The sequence below is a fragment of the Sorex fumeus genome, unplaced genomic scaffold, assembly GCF_029834395.1.
Source record: "Sorex fumeus unplaced genomic scaffold, SorFum_2.1 ptg000002l, whole genome shotgun sequence".
NCBI lineage: Eukaryota > Metazoa > Chordata > Mammalia > Eulipotyphla > Soricidae > Sorex > Sorex fumeus.
The window spans coordinates 35,631,009-35,651,746 of NW_026606059.1; the positions used below are offsets into that span (position 1 = coordinate 35,631,009).

General features: G+C 40.9%; 1 protein-coding gene across 2 annotated transcripts in view; it reads left to right on the top strand.

Annotated features, from left to right (window-relative positions):
• Positions 1–7,073: 7,073 nt before the first annotated feature.
• TTPA (alpha tocopherol transfer protein) overlaps positions 7,074–20,738 on the top strand; it is a 31,466-nt gene continuing 17,801 nt past the window's right edge. Inside the window, exons 1-2 of one of the 2 annotated variants that reach the window (XM_056113183.1) lie at positions 7,074–7,322; positions 15,099–15,252. In XM_056113183.1, the coding sequence (XP_055969158.1) occupies positions 7,116–7,322; positions 15,099–15,252 (361 nt within the window). In that variant the 5' untranslated portion in view covers positions 7,074–7,115. The remainder of the gene's footprint in view (positions 7,323–15,098; positions 15,253–20,738) is intronic. The other variant, XM_056113173.1, reaches the window with a different exon arrangement.

Below are 20,738 nucleotides of genomic sequence, written 5' to 3' on the forward strand. Positions count from 1 at the left end.
CAATGGAGATGTTACTGGGCCCGCTCGAGCAAATTGATGAACAATGGGAGGACAGTGACAGTGACAGTGACATACAGACCTACATACATATATAAAAATGTTGTTTGTCTTTATGCATCAGGAATTGGGATCTATCAAGCTCCCAATAGCTGTATCACTCTAAACCCTCTTCTGTCACATGGTGTGCTCCCTAAGTGAATGTATCCCTCTTATCTCTTCTTAAAAGGACTAGTATGATATAGTTTAAGGACCTTGATCATTTAATTTGCTATAATGTAAGGACCTTGATCATTTTAATATGCCATACTGATTGGTCATAGAGGGTTCTGATTAGAAACAGATGGCATACTCAAGTTCAATAATTTAGACAACTTAGTAATGTGACTGTTTGCACTAGCCAAGGGATAGGAAACACAAAGTCATTACCCTCCTAGGTTTGGTACTTGGTTGAAGGTAAAAAATACACATTTCCCAAAACCTCAGAACATGACCTACTTGTAAATAGGGTTTTATTTAGACATAATTAATGTACTATGAGGTCATACTTAATAACCTCTGACCCAATGTGACTAGTATCCTTTTAAGAAGAGATAAGAGAGATAGATACTTAGGGAGCACATCATGTAACAGAAGAGGGTTTAGAGTGATACAGCTATGAACCAAGTAGTGCCAAGGATTGCAAGCAAGGACGTGTGGCAGACTATCCCTTAGAATAGTGCTTCTCAACATTTTTCTGACTATGGCACTTTTGGACCTTGTATCCTTCCTGCTCTACCTGATTGACTCCCTCGTCTTGTGTCATGGCTCCCCATTTATACAATTTTCACCTGTGGTCCCATAGGAATCTCCTGGGGTCCTCCAAGGGGGCATATGGCCCTGGTTGAGCAACTCTGCCTTAGAATAAATCTCTTTTAGCAATAACCTAATGACTTAATACTTTGCCTTGGATTACAAAGCTGATGACCAAGAAGTAAGGATATTGAGGGAGACTAGATGTGAGGTGATGTAAGGACACCTTGGAGGTTGTGAGATGTAATAACTTTATGTGTCAATACTACAAATTTTGCACTATGTTACGTAAACTAGAATAAAAAAACAGAGAAATGTTGCCTTTAGAGTCTCCAACAAAACAAGGAAACAATCCTTAGTATGTTTTGATTTTGGACCTTTACTATTGCAAGTGTAAATATAAACTTGTGATTAGTTTTTTTCTGAGTTATCACAATCACTGAAGTCACTGTATGACAGTAGCTGAGTTTCTTTAACAAACACCCCAGCAGTGTTTCAGGACGCTCCACTATTATCCTACAGGCCTTCTCCTCCTTCCTCCACTGACCTACTCAGATCCCAGTTTTGTTGATCATGTCTCAGGTTTTGTTTGCACTGGGATTGTGTAATCTCTTTCTTTATGTTCTGTGTATGAGTACAATCATCTGGTATTATCTTTTGCTTTCAAACTCACTTTATTTAGCATAACGTCTTACAATTTCATCCAAGTTTCAGCAAACAGCAAAATTTTATTTTTTTCTTATTTGTGAATAATTGTTATGGAATTAAATATACCATATACCTTCTGAAATCCGACATGCCATTTCGTCGGTAAAGAAACAAACAGCACCTGGCCCAGACAAGGTCAGACCTGAATACCTGAAGAACCTGCCGTCAGTACTCATCAATACACTGGCTCGGCTCTTCACTCGCTACCTGTCTGAATGCAAGGTTCCATCCCAGTGGAAAACCAGCAGGACCGTACTACTGTTCAAGAAGGAGACATCCATGACATTGGCAACTATCGCCCGATCTGCCTATTGTCTGTCATCTACAAGTTGTTCACTCGAGTCATCCTAAATAGGATTGGCAGAACACTAGATGAAGGACAACCATGCGAGCAAGCAGGGTTCCGCAAAGGATTCAGCAGCATTGACCATATCCACACAATAACCAAGCTCATTGAGGTTTCTCGGGAGTTCAAGATGCCGCTCTGTTTAACGTTCATTGATTTAAAGAAGGCCTTTGATTCTGTTGAGACGGAAGTGGTCATTGAAGCCCTAGCCAATCAGGGCATTCAACCCCAATACATCAGGATCCTCCGTGAGCTGTATTGCGGATTCACTACCAGGATCTCACCATTCTACAAAGAAGTGATCGTTGATGTCAAGAGAGGGGTGCGGCAGGGCGATACCATTTCACCGAAACTCTTCAGTGCCACCCTCGAGAACATCATGCGACGACTGGAATGGGAAGGAATGGGAGTGAAGATAGATGGTCGGCAACTACACCACCTCCGCTTTGCTGATGACATTGTTTTAATAACACCAAACATCAGCCAAGCGGCACAAATGCTGGCCGACTTTGACCGTGAGTGTGGAAAGGTAGGACTACAGTTGAATCTTATGAAGACAATGTTTATGAGAAACAGCCTTGTTCCTGACTCCCCATTCGCTCTCAATGGAACGACCATCTCCGAATGCAACAGCTATGTGTACCTAGGTCGAGAGGTCAACATGAAAAATGACCTGGCACCCGAGCTGCGCAGGAGGAAGAGAGCAGCTTGGAACGCCTTCAAGAACGTCGAAGAAATAGCTAAGAGGACGAAGAACCTCCGGCTCCGAGCACATCTCTTTGATTCCACTGTTCTTCCTGCATTAACATATGCCTCAGAGACCTGGGCCCTACGCAAACAAGATGAGAACGCTATTCAGGTCTCCCAAAGAAGAATAGAAAGAGCTATGCTTGGAATATCACGTTTCACTCAAATGAGAGAAAGAATCCGGAGTTCTGACATCCGTCGACGATCAAGGATCAGGGACGCTGTCTCATTTGCCAAGGTGTCGAAAATCAGATGGGCTGGTCATGTAATGAGATTTAAAGACGACCGTTGGACCAGAGCTGTTACTGACTGGATTCCACGGGATGTCAAAAGATCACGTGGCCGCCCACCTACCAGATGGTCAGATTTCTTCGTCAAGATCATGAACGATTGGTCTGAGGCCCTTCATGTTCCCGGAGCGAACAGATGCCATTGGGCTACACTAGCACGCGACAGGGACAAATGGAGACGTTACTGGCGCCCGCTCGAGCAAATCGACGACTAACGGGAAGTTAAGTGGTTAAGTGATTAAGTGATATTTTTTAAATCAATCATATGTTGTTACGTTGTTTCCAAATACTGGCTATTGTAAATAGTAGTGTGAAGAATTTAGGCATACATATGCTCTTTTTGGATTAATGTTTTTGTGTTCTTGGGAGAGAAGCCCAGGAATGGGATTATATATTCTACAAAAACTGGGGAGAAGAAATGAACAGTCATTCAGCCAAGGAAGACAAAAATCTGGCCAACAGGCACATGAAAAAATGTGCATTATGGATTACCAGGGAAATATAAAATCAACATTACAGTGAGATATTCCCCCCCACCCCCCACGCCCAGGTCTATATGAAAAAGACCAGAAACAAGTGTTGGTGATGAGATGTTTTAAAAAAAAAAACTTTCATTCAATGCTGGTGGGAAAGTTGCATTTGGAGAAATGGTTTGGAGATTTCTCAAAATATGAATTTCTATTACTCAATTGATCTAGTCATGAATTAGTAGTCCAAGCAAATGTAGACTTGCATGGACAAAAGGGGAGTAGTTACAGAGACTGAGAGAGGACAGCTAAAGAAGTAAGAAAGGGCTATCTGGGACGGAGCAATAGTACAGTGAGTAGGGCATTTGCCTTGCACACTGCCGTCCCAGGTTCAATCCCCGACACCCCATCTGGTCCTCCAAGCATCTCCAGGACTAATTCCTCAGTGCAGAGCCAGGAGGAACCCCTACACATCTCTGGGTATGACCCCCCCCCAAAAAAAAAGAATGGGCTATCTGCAAAACAGTGTGCTCTACTACTGAGGAATTTGCCAGTCTTTTGCAATGCCATGGGGAGTGACCTAGGGGAATAAATTCCTGACCTCAAATCGTATGACCAAACCCAGTTAGAATCCAGAGGGCAGGAGGTACAATGTGGAAATCAATCAGTTTCATGGCACAGAGAATGGAGTGGAGGGTGCATGAGATGGAAATGGAAAATATTCAGAATGTAGGTCTGTTGCATACTAGTTGGGGTTGGTGAGCAGGACCTAGCCTATAAGTATATTTCATGCCAAAGGACAGATATTAGTTTAGGTTCTACCACATTGATGACACTTTAGTTTGGGGGGATTGTTGAGATATTCCACTCTTGTGAGATATCAGTTGCTGTACATGCTATTTCGTTCACCTGCAAAGAACAAAATTTGATTACCATCATTAGAGGTTGAAAGCAAATTTTACTCCATCTGAGTATGTTTCTCCAGCTCATTTAAAATCCAGCTCTCATACTGGCAGTGGTGAGTGGAACTTTAAGAAAAGTCTTTGTAGGCATTAATTGTCAAGTATTTTGACTAGTCCAGACAGTCTACAAATGTCTATTGCATGGCGATGTGCCATGAAGAGGATCTCAGAGCAGACTTCTAGGGTTTTTAAATCATGCCTAGTTCTGCTTACAACACTTCTTCATTCAAAAAGCAACCCCTGTTTTGGATTGGGACCTGGCAGAGACTGAATGCCTGATGGCAACTAACTTTACAACCTTAGCTTTTCACACTGAAATGCAAATTTTTACTTCTAAGTCTTCCCAACTTGCTCTGAGTAAAAATCAGATCCTGGAATCTCTACCTTATTCAGAAAAGTTTTCTCATTAAATTCTCTCTTTTCATTCTGATTTAATTCTGATGGGGGTTGGGATGTATTGGTCAATACCCTACAGTGCTTGGTGTCTGGCTCTTGGTGGTGTGGTGCTCTGGGAACCATGTAGTGCCAGATCAAACCCAGCTAGGCAAACCCAGCTTTAACCCCTGCACTATCTTCCAGACCCATGGAGTCTGGTTAATTACTCTACATACTTCCTAACTTTCTCAAAAAAGAAGTCAAAGTTGACAGTTTTCCACCCTACATATCTAATTTCATTGCCTTTTTAGGTATTAATTCAATTATTCAAATACTGTTTTGGTGCTTTTCTCATTATAAATTTGTTTCCTCATACCCCTTCTCTCTCTCTCTCTCTCTCTCTCTCTCTCTCTCTCTCCCCCCTCTCTTTCTCTCTCTCATATGTGTATATATACATACACATACATATATACACTTATGCTTATATTATTATTGAGGTATCATAGCTTACAATATGTTTGGAGCTGTTATTTTTTTAGCTGTAGAGCAGTTATAATCAATAACTTCACCACTAGATCCTTCCACCATTATCCCATAGCCCCTTCCTCCTACATGCCACTGCACTCCCTCAGTCCCCAGTTCTACTGATCTACAAATAAACCGCAGGGTTTATTGCCACTGGAGATAGTCAAATCCTAATTTTGTTTGTTTCTTTATATTCATTGTATGAGTGAGATTATCTGGCATTGTTTTACTTTCTGACTCACTTTACTCAACAATTCCACCCAAGTTGTAGTAAATTGCAAGATTTCATCTTTCTCATAGCTGAATTATGCTCCATTGTGTACTCCTCTGTGTATAGATAACACAATTTCTTTATCTATTCATCTGTTTTGTTGTTGCTATTTTGCTTTGGGACACACCTGGCTGTGCTCAGGGCTTACTTCTGGCTCTGTGCTCAAAGATCACTCCTGGAGGTGCTCTGGGATCATATGCCGTGCTGGGGACTGACTGAACTCAGGTTAGCCTGTGCAAGGCGAGAGCCCTGCCTGCTGTACTATCTCCTCAGCTGTCGTTGAGCACTTACCTTCTTTCCAGACCTTGGCTGAGATCACATATTGTCATTTGTCTTGGTGAATGTCTGTCTCCCAGCACAAGGATAAAAATTACCTGAAGACAAGGATTTCTGTCTGTTTCATTCATAGATTGTGCCTTCAGTAGTTGGAAGGGAGTATGGGCACAGCCATGTAATAACAATTCTTTTAATGAGTTTTGAAAAAGCTAACTTGATATCCTCTGAACTGTAATTTTACCATTATTTTAATTTATTGTAGTTTAAGTAGTTATAACAGTGGCAAAATTTATGTATGATATACAAAGTGCCTAGACCCCTCCATGCTGGTGCCTACCTCTCTTCTAGCCTAATCTTCTCCCCCACTCCTACCTGTTTTGTTTATCCAGTTATAGCATTTGCCTGTCCATAAGTATACATTCAATGAGAAGGAGTTTCACATATTTCACCTTAGGAGTGAGGTCACTTCTGAGATGGTGGCAATGGGCAGAGATAAGAAAAGACCCTAAGGCCACGTTGCTGGGTTGTAATTTATTTTCACATGACACCAGTGGGTAAGATGCCAAGAGGATTTAGTCTGGATTTAAAGGAAGGGGAAGAATTGTCAGTCTAATAAGAGGGCATAATAGAATGTGTATTTTGGACGCCCTGTAAATAAAGCACTGTTTGAGGTGGGGAGTGTGTCTGTAATGGAACTAAGTGGGAAAGACAGTTCAGTTAATTTCTAGGTAGGCAGGGAGGAGAAGAGAGGGGAGGGGAAGAGAGGAGAGAAGAGGGACAGACAGAGACAGGGAGAAGAGAGAAGAGATGGGTGAGGGGAAGAGGGAGGATAGGAGAGACCCAGGCAGAGACAGATTGAAGAGAAGAGAGGAGAGACAAAGAACTACAAAGTAATTGAGGACAAAGTCAGAGAGAGACAGAGAGAGAGGAGAGAGGTGAGAGACGCTGGAGGAGAGAGAGAGAGAGAGAGAGAGAGAGAGAGAGAGAGAGAGAGAGAGAGAGAGAGAGAGAGAGAGAGAGAGAGAGAGAGAGGAGAACTGAGAACGGCAGGGGACGAAAGTTCTCCAAGCAGACTATTAAAAATGCAGCAACTAACCACAATCAGTGCGGGGTCCCAAAACGTTGCGATGGGTTTCTTGTCTCACGGGGAAAGACTGCGGATGCGGAGGGGGGGGGGGGGGGGGGGGAACCACCTGGAACTTTGAGAAACGCTTGGCGCCCGGGGAAAAGGCCGCGGGGTGTCGTTGACACGGCCAGTTCAGTTCGCGGGTGGGCGTGCGCTGGGCAGCGGCCCGGAGGAGTGGCCGAGGTGGCCAGGAGCCCGGACTCTTCCCGGCCAGCGGGCAGGCTGCGGCGGGCATGGCAGAGGCACAGCCGGGGCCGACGGGGCTGCAGCTCAGCGCGCTGCCCGACGACTCGCCGCTGCTGCAGCCCAGCCTGGCCGAGCTGCGGCGCCGGGCCGAGAAGGCCGAGCTGGGGCCCGGGCCGGGGCCGCTGCAGCTCACCGACTCCTTCCTGCTGCGGTTCCTGCGCGCCCGGGACTTCGACTTGGACCTGGCCTGGCGGGTGAGGCATCCCCGCGGCGCGGCGGCGGCGGCGGGCACGGCTGGGCACCCGCGGAACCCCGAGTTCCGGGGGCGGGGGTGTGAGCGACGACGCGCTCGCTGGTCCTTCAAGTTCTCCCTGGGTTCTGGGGAGAGGAAACAGGAAAAACTTGAGCCCATTAGCAGGCAAACCCGGAATTCTGCATCAGAGGAGTCTTCCGAACCTGTTTGGGGTGGCACAAAAACATCTATGAGTGTATAGTTTTATAAAAAAAAAAAAAAAGAAGAAAGAAACAGCCCATCACGTAGCAGATCTCTGCACACGTGGCGGGGCAAAGAAAGTTGGCAGGAGAACCGAAGGTCAGGTTCTGGCCCCAAACCCAGCAGCGACCACAAAAGTGTTCGTAGTTATATCCATGTTTCTATAGTAAAAGGGTTCTGTGCATTTTAAAAGTTCAAGTTTTCTAATTGAAGTTTGGGTGGCATGGTTAGTTGCATTAGTGTTAAGGTTCTTGGTGCATAGCGTTACTGCACCTTCACAGCCACAGAAGCGACTAGGACCCTAGAACCATAGTCCTCTTACGTCACTCCCTGTTCCCAGCATTTTGAACAGAGTGGGGGTCTAGGCTCTCTCTCTCTCTGTCTCTCTGTCTCTCTGTCTCTCTGTCTCTCTGTCTCTGTCTCTGTCTCTCTCTCTCTCTCTCTCTCTCTCTCTCTCTCTTTCTCTGTGTGTATGTGTTGTGTGTGCGCGTTTGCTGTAAAGTTACAGCTAATTCAAAACAGGGATGGTTGGAAAATAAAAAAGAGGGATAAGGTCATGACTTGTTATCTGGGACTCGTCCTTCTCATCTGCTAAATAACGGTGAGGAAGCCTACCTCATTGATTTGTTGTCAGGATTGAACATTAACCGACTTACAGAACACGCCGTACTCAACGCCTGTGCGCCAGCATCGAATAGAATTCGATGTCGTTCTTCCTCCAACGGGCTTGCTCAAGGCTGTATCTCGAAAGGGGTAGCGGGGACAGCATCCCAACTTGTCCAGAGTCCTAACTTCTCTCAATATTGTTGTTGTTGTTGATTAATTTTTTTAATTGAAAGGGCAAAAACAAGGGTGATAAAACTAATTTATAAATAGTGGAGAGTGCAAAGTAAGTTTCTAAAGGAAAAAAAAAGTTCCCCGCTCCCGAACCTAGTTTGCCTTCCCTTTTCAAGGACGCAGTTAAGAGTTAACACGTTCCTGTTCGTCTTTCCAGATAGGGTCCATGTGATACACATCATCGATATGAGCAAGCGTGCATGCCTTTTATTCTTTAGTGAACTGTGCACTATTCCATTGTATTTGCCATTTGCTCTTTATTGACCAGCTCCTGTTATTGGACTTTGGAGTAATTGTGAGTGGATGGTATGCCATGCATGATTACTTTTTTATCTGTCATTTGATTGGTGGTATGGAAAAGGCAGTATACTGTACGAAACAGAGTTTCTTCCATCATCATGTGGATATTCTATGATTTCTTTGTATGTTTGCTTTTGTGCCCAAATAGGGATACAGTCTTTAATGTTCAACCTGATAAATTGCTGGATACCGTGAGATGTGCATTTTAGTGTTGGCAAATATAATGACTCTCAAAGAGTTTTCATTCATTTCATCATATTTATATTGCAAAATGTGTGTTTCACTCCATATTGTAATCTACATTGTGTTATCAGACACAATTATCTGTGTCAGCTACCTCAGTAAATAAAACCCCTTTTATTACAATATGCTTTTATTTAATCACTAACAAGGTTAACCAACTTGCATAAATTTGAATTAAAAAGTCTGTCCCAGTTAACAATTGTTTTGTCAATTGTTCATTTTCTTCTATTTTGCTCACATAAAAATATATATGTAAATATATACATATATATATAGTATCTGGGTTGTTTTTATTGGTTTTGAGTCATACCTAACTGTGCTCAACACCTACTCCTGACCCTGTTTTTAGAGATCATTCCTGGCAGCTTTGGGGGACCCTGTGTGATGCTGGGGATCAAAGTTTTGTTGGCCATATGCAAGGCAAGCGCATTACCCACTGTACTCTCTCTAGGGACATGTAACTTTATTTTTATGCTGGAGTTGTTGAATTACTGGACTTTGTTTTGATATTACAAATGAAATAAGAATCTGACAATTTTATTTAGAATTTGACTATTTTCTTTTTTCTTTGCTTTTTGGGTCACACCAAATAATGCTCAGGGGTTACTACTGGCTCTAAACTCAGGAATTACTCCTGGCGGTGCTCAAGAGACCATATGGGATGCCAAAGATCTAACCCAGGTCAGCTGCATGCAAGGCAAACACCCTTTTGGCTGTACTATCACTCTGGCCGCCTAGTTTCATTTTTAAAATGTCTAGTATTTACCCAGCATCTACTAAATGTGAAGATCCAAGCTCAGGCTCTTTGAAGAGAATAGTTTCACTGATGAGTGTGTAGAGGTTTAAAGCAAAAAGTGTGTCAGTTAATGATTTCATTAGCGGCCTTTTCTTTTTTTGTTTTTTGAGCCAGGTGTAACCTTGCAATGCACGGGTTACTCCTGGCTCATGCACTCAGGAATAACTCCTGGCGGTGCTCGGGGGACCATATGGGATGCTGGGAATCGAACCCGGGTCGGCCACGGCCCTACCGGCTGTGCTATCGCTCCAGCACCTCATTAGCTGTCTTTTAATAAATTATTATTTAAAAAAATTTAGGGGGCATTCCCAGCAGAGCTCAGGGCTTACTCCTGGCTTTGAACTCTGGTATCACTCTTGGCAGAGTTCAGGGGACCATATGGAGTGCCAGAAGTTAAACCTGGGTAGGCCACATGAAGGCAAATGTACAATATGTACCCACTGTACAATATCTCTCAGATCTCTTAGTTGCTTTTAAAAATAGTTTCTAACTAAAATAAGGTGTAAAAGTTATCTCTGAGATCTGTTTTTTGTGTTATTTGTATTTTTATTTTTTCTGAATTGTTTTCATTCCACATGTCCTTGAGGAATTCACTAAGCAGGACTGTGTCTAAATGTATTGGATAGAAATCAAGTTATTGCCTATAAACTCTTTGACTTACTTTTCTACCAACCAAAAAGGGAAGAAAAGCACTTTTCTCAAGGTGGGCCATTGCTCGAGCGGGCCCAGTAACGTCTCCATTGGAGACTTTGTTGTTACTGTGTTTGGCATATTGAATACTCTCGGTAGCTTGCCGGGCTCTCCGAGAGGGGCAGAGGAATCGAACTCAGGTCGGCCATGTTGGCCGCTTGTAAGGCGAACGCCCTACCACTGTGCTATCGCTCCAGCGAAGGTGGGCCATACTGCCTTCTATTCATACCCCAGGGACTGCTGGGAAAGTGGAGATTGGGGTGGGGATCAGTAACCTTGGGCACAATTATGAGGGACTGTCTATGTGCAAGTTCACTTAGAGAAGGAAGATTGCCAGGGAAGTGCTGAGTATTTTTCCTACCAATTTTACTGAGATACAAAATTATCATTATTATTATTATTATTATTATATACAGAATGTATCTTGCCCGCACAGCAGAGTCTGGTAAACTCCCCGTGGCATACTCAATATGCCAAATACCAGTAACAATGATGGATCTCATTCTCCTAATTCTGAAAGAGCATTTCTCAGGGCTAGGATGAAGGAGACCTTACTGGTGCCTGCTTGAGGCCATCGACGAACAACAGGATGATCGTGATCGTGATTATTATTATTATTATTATTATTATTATTACTATTTACTCCAAAAAGGGAAGTAGGCCAAATAAGGTTGGGGACCTCTGATAGAGTGTAAACCTATTTATTTCCACCCATAAAGTCAGTCAACTCACCTCAAACTCCCTTATTATAATAAAACGTAAAGCCTTCACAACTTAAATGTATGAAGTAAACTTACTAAGTTCCTCAGTTATGAAATTTCACATTGTAGTTTACATGTGAAGTTAGAGCTAATGATATTTTTGTAATTCTAGTAGCGTATGGAGTGCCAGATAAATTGGTAATCAGTATTTTCATGAATTAACTTCATTATTTTCTCATTTTAAAAGAAATTTTAATGTAAAGGGTAAATAACTTGTCTGAAGTCATGATTACCAAGGTGGGCAAAGATTTGAACTTGAACTGATGGGAACTTGTATTATTTCTAATCTCCAAATATTTGACATATGCCTCTTCTGTTTAAAATAACAATCAGAAAAGTAACCAGTTGTAGGCCAGAGAGGTAGTTCAGGATATGAGGTGCCTTGCATGTAGCCAAATTGCATTCCCTGGTTGGAATCTCTAGTAACACAATTGGTCCCTCCAGACCCCCACAGCATGGCCTGGGGTTAGTCCTGGGTACAGATACAGGAATAACCCCTGAACACCACCTGGAATTGCCCCAAAACAAAAAGCGGAAAAAAAAAAAAAGGAAAATGTCATCAACAACAATAAAACAATTGTTAACCTCTGCCTGTTTTATTCATTCTCATTAACTCTTATCTCTCACAAGTTTTGGATCCAGCTGATCCATGCATTAATTTACTTTTCAGCACTTGTAACTACATCCTGTGTGCCTTGCATTCTGCCGATGACCAAGCTAGGGGTCCTATCTCTATTTTCTAATAAATAGCTGTTAATGAATCACTTTAATCATTACATGGGAAAAAGAAACCATTAATTTTAATTGGCATTTTATTTGAATCAGAACAATAGGACTCTGTGTCTGGGGAAACTTAAAAAACAAAAAAATTGCTCTTAATAGTTATGATTTCCCATAAGACAGGAGGAAGAGAAATTCTTATGGGCTGGAATGAATATATCAGAATGCACAATGCATCTTTTGTTCTTACTGCTTTTGGAAACTGCTATCTAGGTCACCAATTATTTTTTTGTTGGCAAATACACTGACTTTCTTACCTCTGTTGCACTTAACTCTTAGCAGAATTCTCTTTTTTAATTAAACAGTTAAGAAAATGTTATTAAATGCAAAATAAAAGAGAATAAAGACACAGAGAGGTAGACAATATTGGGGGGGGTAGAGAAAGAGAGGGAGAGAGGAAAACAGGAAGAACCGAACAAAAATAAGTTTTTTTCCTTTCCAAACACAATACCTCCATTTCTTTCCTAGTTCAACCAGATTCTCTCTTCTTCCGATCATTCCCTGCTACTGAAATTTCCCAAGACTTGAGCTTAACCTACTACATATCTTTGCTAAAACTTACATTAGTATGTGACATGATTACTACTTTGTGGCTACAATATTTATGCCTCTTCCAATGATTAGTCAAATATAAATTATGTTGTTACCTTTCACTTGAATTTTATATTAATAGTAGATCTCGTTCAAGCCAAAACAAATATGTTGTCATTACAGAAACACTGAGGATGCTAATCATCACGAAGGAAAATTAAACTATAAGTTTTAAATGTGTAATTATTGTATTTCCTACTGCAGTTTATATTCTTTGTGCATAAGAATATGACCTTAATTGGTGGCTCTTTTAGAAAAACTCAAAATAGGACACCTTCAACTCACTCTTATCTAGACATATTGATCTGTAGATTGAATTCATATCACTATTAGCCAAATTGATTTTTATCATTTTTCTCTTAATAGAAACTGTAGCGGTGGTATAGGATAGTTCCTCATATTTTTATTTGTTTTTGAGAAAAAAATTAAATACTAGTTATTTTCAACATAAGCCTGTACTTGGGTTTCTTTGACTTTCCCTATTTTAAAGGTAGTAATATGAAGTACCACTCATTATGCTTCTTTATGCTTTTCCCATAACCTTCCACAGTAGATGTTGAGGAGACCACTCAAAGGACTGAAGTTCTTACCTGATATTACAGCGATAAGTGGTGGAATCAGGTTTTTTTTTTGCATAACATTATCTAATACTGAAAGCAGAGAAGCATATCACAAAAGTTAAAAACAGAGATGCGGGGTCCTGCCTTGCAAGCAGAAGGGCAGAGAAACTGATCTGATTCCTGATCACAGCAGCTCATACACTTGGAACCCCCAAGACCACAACAAGTTGTAGTATCTCTCAGTCTCTCATGTACCGCAGACAAGTTTGCAGAAACACTGCAACTGAAGTGTGTGAATCCTACTCCCCCTTCCTGCATGCACCTCCCCACACCTCAGTACTGTAACTAGATGTGCAACCCTGAGTTAATGCAGAAACAAGATGGAAGACATTTTAAAATATAAGAGAAAAAGAAAACTAAAGTGCATTATCACTGTTGAAAAGATGCAACAATCCTCAAGAGATACTTAACAAGTTGAACATGAAAAGGATCAAATATTGAGTCCAAATCGAATTTTCTCTAGATGCAAGAATGGTTCAACACATATAGATCGATTCATGCAACATATGACATAAACAAAACACAAAAGTCTTATGATAATATGAATAGATGCCATAGTAAAATCATTTGACAGGATTTAGCATTCATTTGGGATTAAACAAAAAAATTTTCAAATGGTTAAAGAAGACACATGCCTTCAAGATAATAGCCTGTTAGACTGCATCTAACAGGTCTGCCCCTTAGAATCATTCTCAATAGGAAAAATCTGAAAGCTTTTTTTCCATTTAAGAGTTTTTCCTCTGAGATAAAAATGTCCAGATTATCACTACATAGAATGAAAAGGAAGCTTTTCTCTACATGGCTGGGTTTATACGACCCAGATGTCACCACCAGATTAGGTTCAATGAGAGCGGGGTTGTAATCTGATTGCTATAACTCAAATGCCTAAAATAGCTCATGAAGATTGTACATACTAAAATAAACAAAAAAACAAGGTGAGTTAATTCACCTGGTTGATTTCCATTCTGTATCACTTCAAGAAATATTAAAAGTGGTTATTTAAATATTATTAATATATAAATAGCACTAACACAAATTTGTTGGTTTGAACCAGGGTTCATCTCTGGTGCACATTGTATTAAATTGGGAACTTGACAGACAGGAAACTGTCTTCGATGATCTCTCATTCTTGAACTCTCTCCCTGTAGTCTTATCATTTAGTAATTTTCTCTGGGTTATCTGGGGTCTGGGTTCCAAAAAGAGTAAACACTTAGCCTCATTCTATGTGCTTCTGGGTCTCACTGCTCCTGGAATCCAGAGAAGGTGCACGTGACCACACTTATCCACAGGTCATGCTTCCATCTTTTTTTTTTATTCGTCCTTCCGGCCCTCCTACCCTATCCCCCCGCCCCATCCCGCCTCTGTGGCAGGGCAATTCTTTTCTTTCTCTCTCTCCTTTTGGGTGTTGTGGTTTGCAATAGAGGTATTGAGTGGCCATCGTGTTTGATCTATAGTCTACTTTCAGCGCGAGTTGTCAGAAAAGATGAAGTCAAGCTTCCATCTTAATAGGCCTATTGCCATGGGGATAATAAGATCTGTAACATGAGTTGTTTTTTCATTAAAAAAAAACAAAACAAAACAAAACAGAGAAGCTCCAGGACCTCTTACCTTCTAGCAAAGACTCACATATGCAATGCAAAGATGTGATACTAGCACCAATTCAAGGGGAAGGAATCCAATGAATTCCACATCTTGATTGGAAGAAGGCATTGTGTATAACAACTGGGAAAGAATTGTATGCAGTTTTCTTTGGCAACTGTTTAGCATAGGGGATAAATGAAAGTTATTCAACTTTCAATTTGTGATGAAATATTGTCACCTGAGAAAATGACTAAGGTCATCTGGAAAGTCTAAGTTCTATATTTTTGTGCAATGCTTGCCTGTATACTATCTACAGATATTGTAATTTTGTTTTTCAGTTGCTAAAAAACTATTTTAAGTGGAGATCTGAATGTCCAGAAATAAGTGCAGATCTACACCCTAGAAGTATTCTTGGTCTTCTAAAGGCAGGTTACCTTGGAGTCCTGAGAGCCAGAGATCCAACTGGAAGCAAAGTTCTTATTTACAGAATTGGTAAGTTATTACACCACTTTTTTCTCTCCTATTGGTGTGATAGTCTATAATTATCTCTCTTCTTCTTCTTCTTCTTCTTCTTCTTCTTCTTCTTCTTCTTCTTCTTCTTCTTCTTCTTCTTCTTCTTCTTCTTCTTCTTCTTCTTCTCCTCCTCCTCCTCCTCCTTTATAGTTGAGGCAACGTGGTTTATATTGTGTTAATGTTTTTTGTTTTTGGTTTAAAAAGTTACTGTACCTGCATCACAATCTAAGTGCTAACGACCTTCTATTGACTGTCCATATGTCACTTTTATGCAATTGATACCATGCCATTGTCTTTTCTTGAGTAATTTCTAGTCCTTCCATTTTTCTCTATCTCCTGTTTGGTAACCTCTATTGTGAAGTTCTATTGCCAGAGTCCAAGTTTTTGTTTGCAGAGGCTGGTAGCCAGTCCCTTTCTTTGTTTCATTCTGTAACACATGTATTTGAGGTCATCTGACATTTATCCTTTATGCTCTCACTTATTTTGTTTAATATGACACCCTCTAGTTCCATCAAAGTTGAATCAAAAGGCAAAATTTTATATTATATTCTTTGCCTGGCAAGCTACCCATGATGTATTCAATATCCAAACACAGTAACAACAAGTCTCACGATGGAGACGTTACTGGGCCTGCTCGAGCAAATCCATGAACAACGCGAGGACAGTGCTACAGTGCTATTCTTTGAATTGAGCAGTCCATTGTGATATTTCTTTTTTGTGGATAGGGAGGGTTGGGTGACACCTGTTGGTGTCTGGGGCTACTCCTGGCTTTATGCTCAGGAACCACTCCTGGCAGTGCATTGAGGACTATGTGTAGTGTCAGGGATCTAACCATGTCTGCTGCATAGCTAACTATGTCTGTTGCATAGCTAACTGTGTCTGTATTGTCTCTCCAGCTTCTTGTACTTTTGTTAACTTATATTTTTAGAAGTTTGGTTTTTCAGATTTTAAGTTAGGTTTAGTGGAAATATTAAAATTCCTCAAATATAATAAAATCAAGAAAAGGGGTCAAGTAGTAGAGGATAAGGTGCTTACCTCGCATTCAGTGGACCTGTGTTCAGTCTCTGGCATCAATATAAGCCCCTCAGTCCTTTCAGGAGTTCCTCTCTGATCCAAACACAGCCAGGAGTAAGTCCTGGCCACAGCTGGGTGTGGTCCAAACCCCTCCCCACCAAAAAACCCAAATGAAATCAAGAAAAATATGTAGGTTTGGCAATGTAAATACTCAGAAAAATACATATATCTTTGTTTCAAAGATAGCATGCACTATTTTAGAGTGAAAAAAAATTCAGTATATAAGCAAAACAAAAAGATAAATATTTGGGGCTGGAGTGATAGCACAGTGGTAGTACATTTACCTTGTACATGACCGATCTGGGTTTGATTCCCAGTGTCCCATATGGGCCCCTGAGTACCGCCAGGAGTAACTCCTGAGTGCAGAGCCAGGAGGAACCTGTGTGCATCGCCAGGTGTGACCCAAAAAAGAAAAAGAAAGATAAATATTTATGCATTCCAAGAAAACATAAGTATTTAATTTATTTTACTTCATTAAATAGGTAATTGATTTAATTTAATAGATAAATAAAATTAATTAATTAAATTAATTAATAGGTCACACTGTAGCACTGTCCTCCCGTTGTTCATCCATTTGCTCGAGCGGGCACTAATAACCTCTCCATTGTGAGACTTGTTGTTACTGTTTTTGACATATTGAATATGCCATGGTAGCTTGCCAGGCTCTGCCGTGTGGGTGGGAATACTCTTGGTAGCTTGCTGGGCTCTCTGAGAGGGACGGAAGAATCGAACCCGGATCAGCCACATGCAAGACAAACACCTTACCCGCTATGCTATTGCTCCAGCCCATTTAATAGGTAATTTATTTAATTTAATTGAGGAGATATCAGGAGCTAAAATAGAAAAATTGTGGTAAAGTATTTTTGTAGAACATCAACATGACCACTTTTCCTTGGCTCTGCCTCTGTGTAGTAAAGGCAATGAGGAAATGCACAGAGCCGTTTTCCAGCCACGATGGACAACCCAAGGTGAAAAGAAGTTGTTTCCATTATTAGCCAATAAGCCAGAGGATAGCATTTTATGCTGTTTGAGACTCAGGACTATGCTACTTCAGTACAAGCAAATTTTAACAGTGACTACTAAGTTTTAGGAATTAATTCCTAGTACTTAGGAATGTAGGTTGGAGGGCATGTTACTTGCTTTGAAATCTGAATTCTTCACATTTGAGCTACATTGGAAGTCTACATAGTGGTTATTCCAGTTTTCTCAACTGTAAGTCAGAAAGAGTGAAAACCTATCTCATAGGGCACTCTGAGCATTAATATCTTGTAATACATATTATTCTACTTTAACAGAATATTAGCTGGCATAATTACAGCATACAATAAATGTTAAATAGTTTCTTGTGAAGGAATTTAAAATTTAGGGCATGTTTTGGTTTTTCTCAAGAGGAGTTTGGACTAGCACTCTTCCATAGAGTTTTCTATGGTGGAATAATTTTACAGTATGTGTAGCATGTGAGATTTTAAAACTAAATTAAATTCAATGTTATTTAATACTAATTAAAATTTAAACCACCTGAAGTGCCTACTGGCCATATTATTTGACAGCACAGGTCTAGACCACCATGTTGGTTGGTTATCAATTTTTTGGGGGGAAGGGGTTTGGGTCACACCTAGAGATGCTCAGAGGTTACTCCTGGCTCTGCACTCAGGAGTCACTCCTGGTGGTGCTTAGGGGACCATATGGGCTGCTGGAGATAGAACCCAGGTTGACCCCATGCAAGGCAAACGCTCTCTCTACTCTATCACTCCAGCCCCATTAGTATAGATTTTTGAAGATCAGTATCAAGTTTTGAAGTTGCACTCAGTAATTTTTTTTCTACTTTCCATTATTTTATCTTTCAGCCAATATCTGAAGTAGGATGGTATATTTGAGTTGGGTTATCCAGAGACTGAGTACTCAAAACCAGGAATATAAAGTCCTTTAAAAGCAAAAGGCAAGGGTGGGAAAGAGTGACCACGGCTCCTGCCTTGCATGCAGCCTACACAGGTTTGTTTCTTGGCATCCCATACGATCCCCCAGAGCACCACCAGTAGTAATCCCTGAGCATTGTCAGGTGTGGCCAAAAATAAACAAACACACAAACAAAAACAACAAAAGGTCACTCTGGGTACAGTGCTTAACCTGCTCATGGCTGACCAGGGTTCTCACTGCATCCTATATGACTCCCTGCACACTGCCAGAAATAATCGCAGTGTGCAGAGCCAGGAGTCAGCCCTGAACAATGTTGTGGTGAAAAACAAACAAACAAACAAACAAACAACAGTAAACTATTCTGTTTCACTAAAATGTTCACTGTATCACTGTCATCCCATTGATCATCAATTACTTGAGCAGGCACCAGTAATGTCTCTATTCTTCCTAAGCCTGAGATTTTTAGCAACCTCTTCTTACTTGTCTTTTCACAATGATTGGAGGCTCTTTTAGGGTCAGGGAAATGAGACCTTTTGTTGTTACTGTATTTGGCATATCAAATACGCCACAGGGAGATTGCCAGGTTCTGCCTGTGTGGGCGGGATACTCTTGGTAGCTTGCCAGGTTCTCTGAGAGGCATATATTTATATATTTTTCTCTATGATTTGTTGCCTACTGTTTGAACCCCATCAGATATAATGTAGTAATTCTAGAAAATGGGTAGAGAGTGTCCTATAATGTGTCGGTCCTGGAAAGTGGCCTGGAGTGTGGCGATGGTTGGGTAGTAGAGGTCGGCTGTTTTTTTTTTTTAACTAAAAAGTAAAAAAAAAATATCTATTAAGAGGTCGGAGAGATAGGTAATTGGATAGAACATGCTCCACATGTGGGAGAAGCAGATTCTCTCCCTGGCATTTCAATAGCACTGTGGCACTCTCCTCCTGTTGTTGATCGATTTGCTCGAGTGGGCCCAGTAACATCTCCATTGTGAGACTTGTTGTTACTGTGTTTGGCCTATTGAATAAGTCACAGGTAGCTTGCCAGGCTTGCCGTGTGGGCGAGATACTCTTGGTAGCTTGCTGGGCTCTCCGAGAGGTCCGAGAGGGGTGGAGGAATCGAACCTGGCTCAGCCAGCAGGCCTCACGCAAGGCAAACGCCCTACTGCTGTGCTATCACTCCAGCCCTACCTGGCACTTCATAGTTCCCAAAGCACCATCAACCGGATTAAGCCCCAAGCAGAGAGCTGGAAAGAACTACATACATACATACATACATACATACATACATACATACTATCTGCTAAGGTTTGTAATCCAGAATAAAGCAAAAGCTCATTCCTGTTATCTCTCCTATCATTCTCAACCAAATTTCTTGGCATCCCATATGGTTCCCCAAGCACCGCCAGAAGCCTTGCCAGGGTTTAAACTAGTGTTCTTCTCATAGTTCTCAATTCACTGCAGAATAAAATGTCCATAACATACGTCCTTTTCTCTAATAACCATAATTAGTTCTACATTTCTTGGTTTCTCAACACAGCATGCCACTTTCTCTTTGTTCAGATATTCCATTCCCTTAGTCTGAGGCCACACTCTCCTGAGGACATTGTTTTCAGCCTTCTCTATTATTACTTTATCTCTCTTCTGTAATAGAGATAATCTTTTGTCCTAGGTTGTTATATGTGCCCCAGTAACTCTGAGATATATATCTTCAATCCTAGGATATTTGCCCACAAGGATTCGTACCACCAGCTCCTTATTCCAGCTGTCACCATTTCATTAGAGCCAAAACTAATGTTTTACTCCCCAAACAACTCTCTTTTAGTGTTCTCTATCTCAATATCTACAACCGTTTTACCTAGTAGTCTAACCTAAAACTTGATATTTTTAAATTTTACCTAGTTATCTACTTTTTCTTTCCATTTCATTCTTCGAAATGGACTCCAAAGACTCTTTAATCTGAAAACTTGCTTTTTTTTCCTCTACTGTACTCCTCTTTTCTTTGTCCCATGTTCTCTATTAATGATTTTCAGAACTTTTATCAATTGAATGTTAAAACTCCTAAATATGTTTTTTTTTTATCTCTAAGCTTGTTATTCATACCTATGAACTCTTAGCATTTCTGTGAATCATTAAAGAATTTCCTCAGCTTGATATTCCAAACCATTGTTAACCCATTCGCTGTGTCCTTTTTTGGTCAGTTGTCTCATCAACTGAAATTTGTGGTAGTAACCGTTATTTTATTTTCAAGTTGATATCTGATTATTTTAAATAATAGTCTGTAGGATTAGAAAATAGTATAGGGGGTAAGGTGCTTGCTTTTATCTGACTTCTTCTGCTATTCCTGGTTCAATTCCCAGCATGACATATCATTTCAGATTACTACCAGGGGCAACTCCTGACCACAGAGCCAAAAGGCCCCGAGCACTTAAAGGCAGAAAAAAAAAGCCCCCCCCCAAAAAAAAACACAAGAAAAAAATG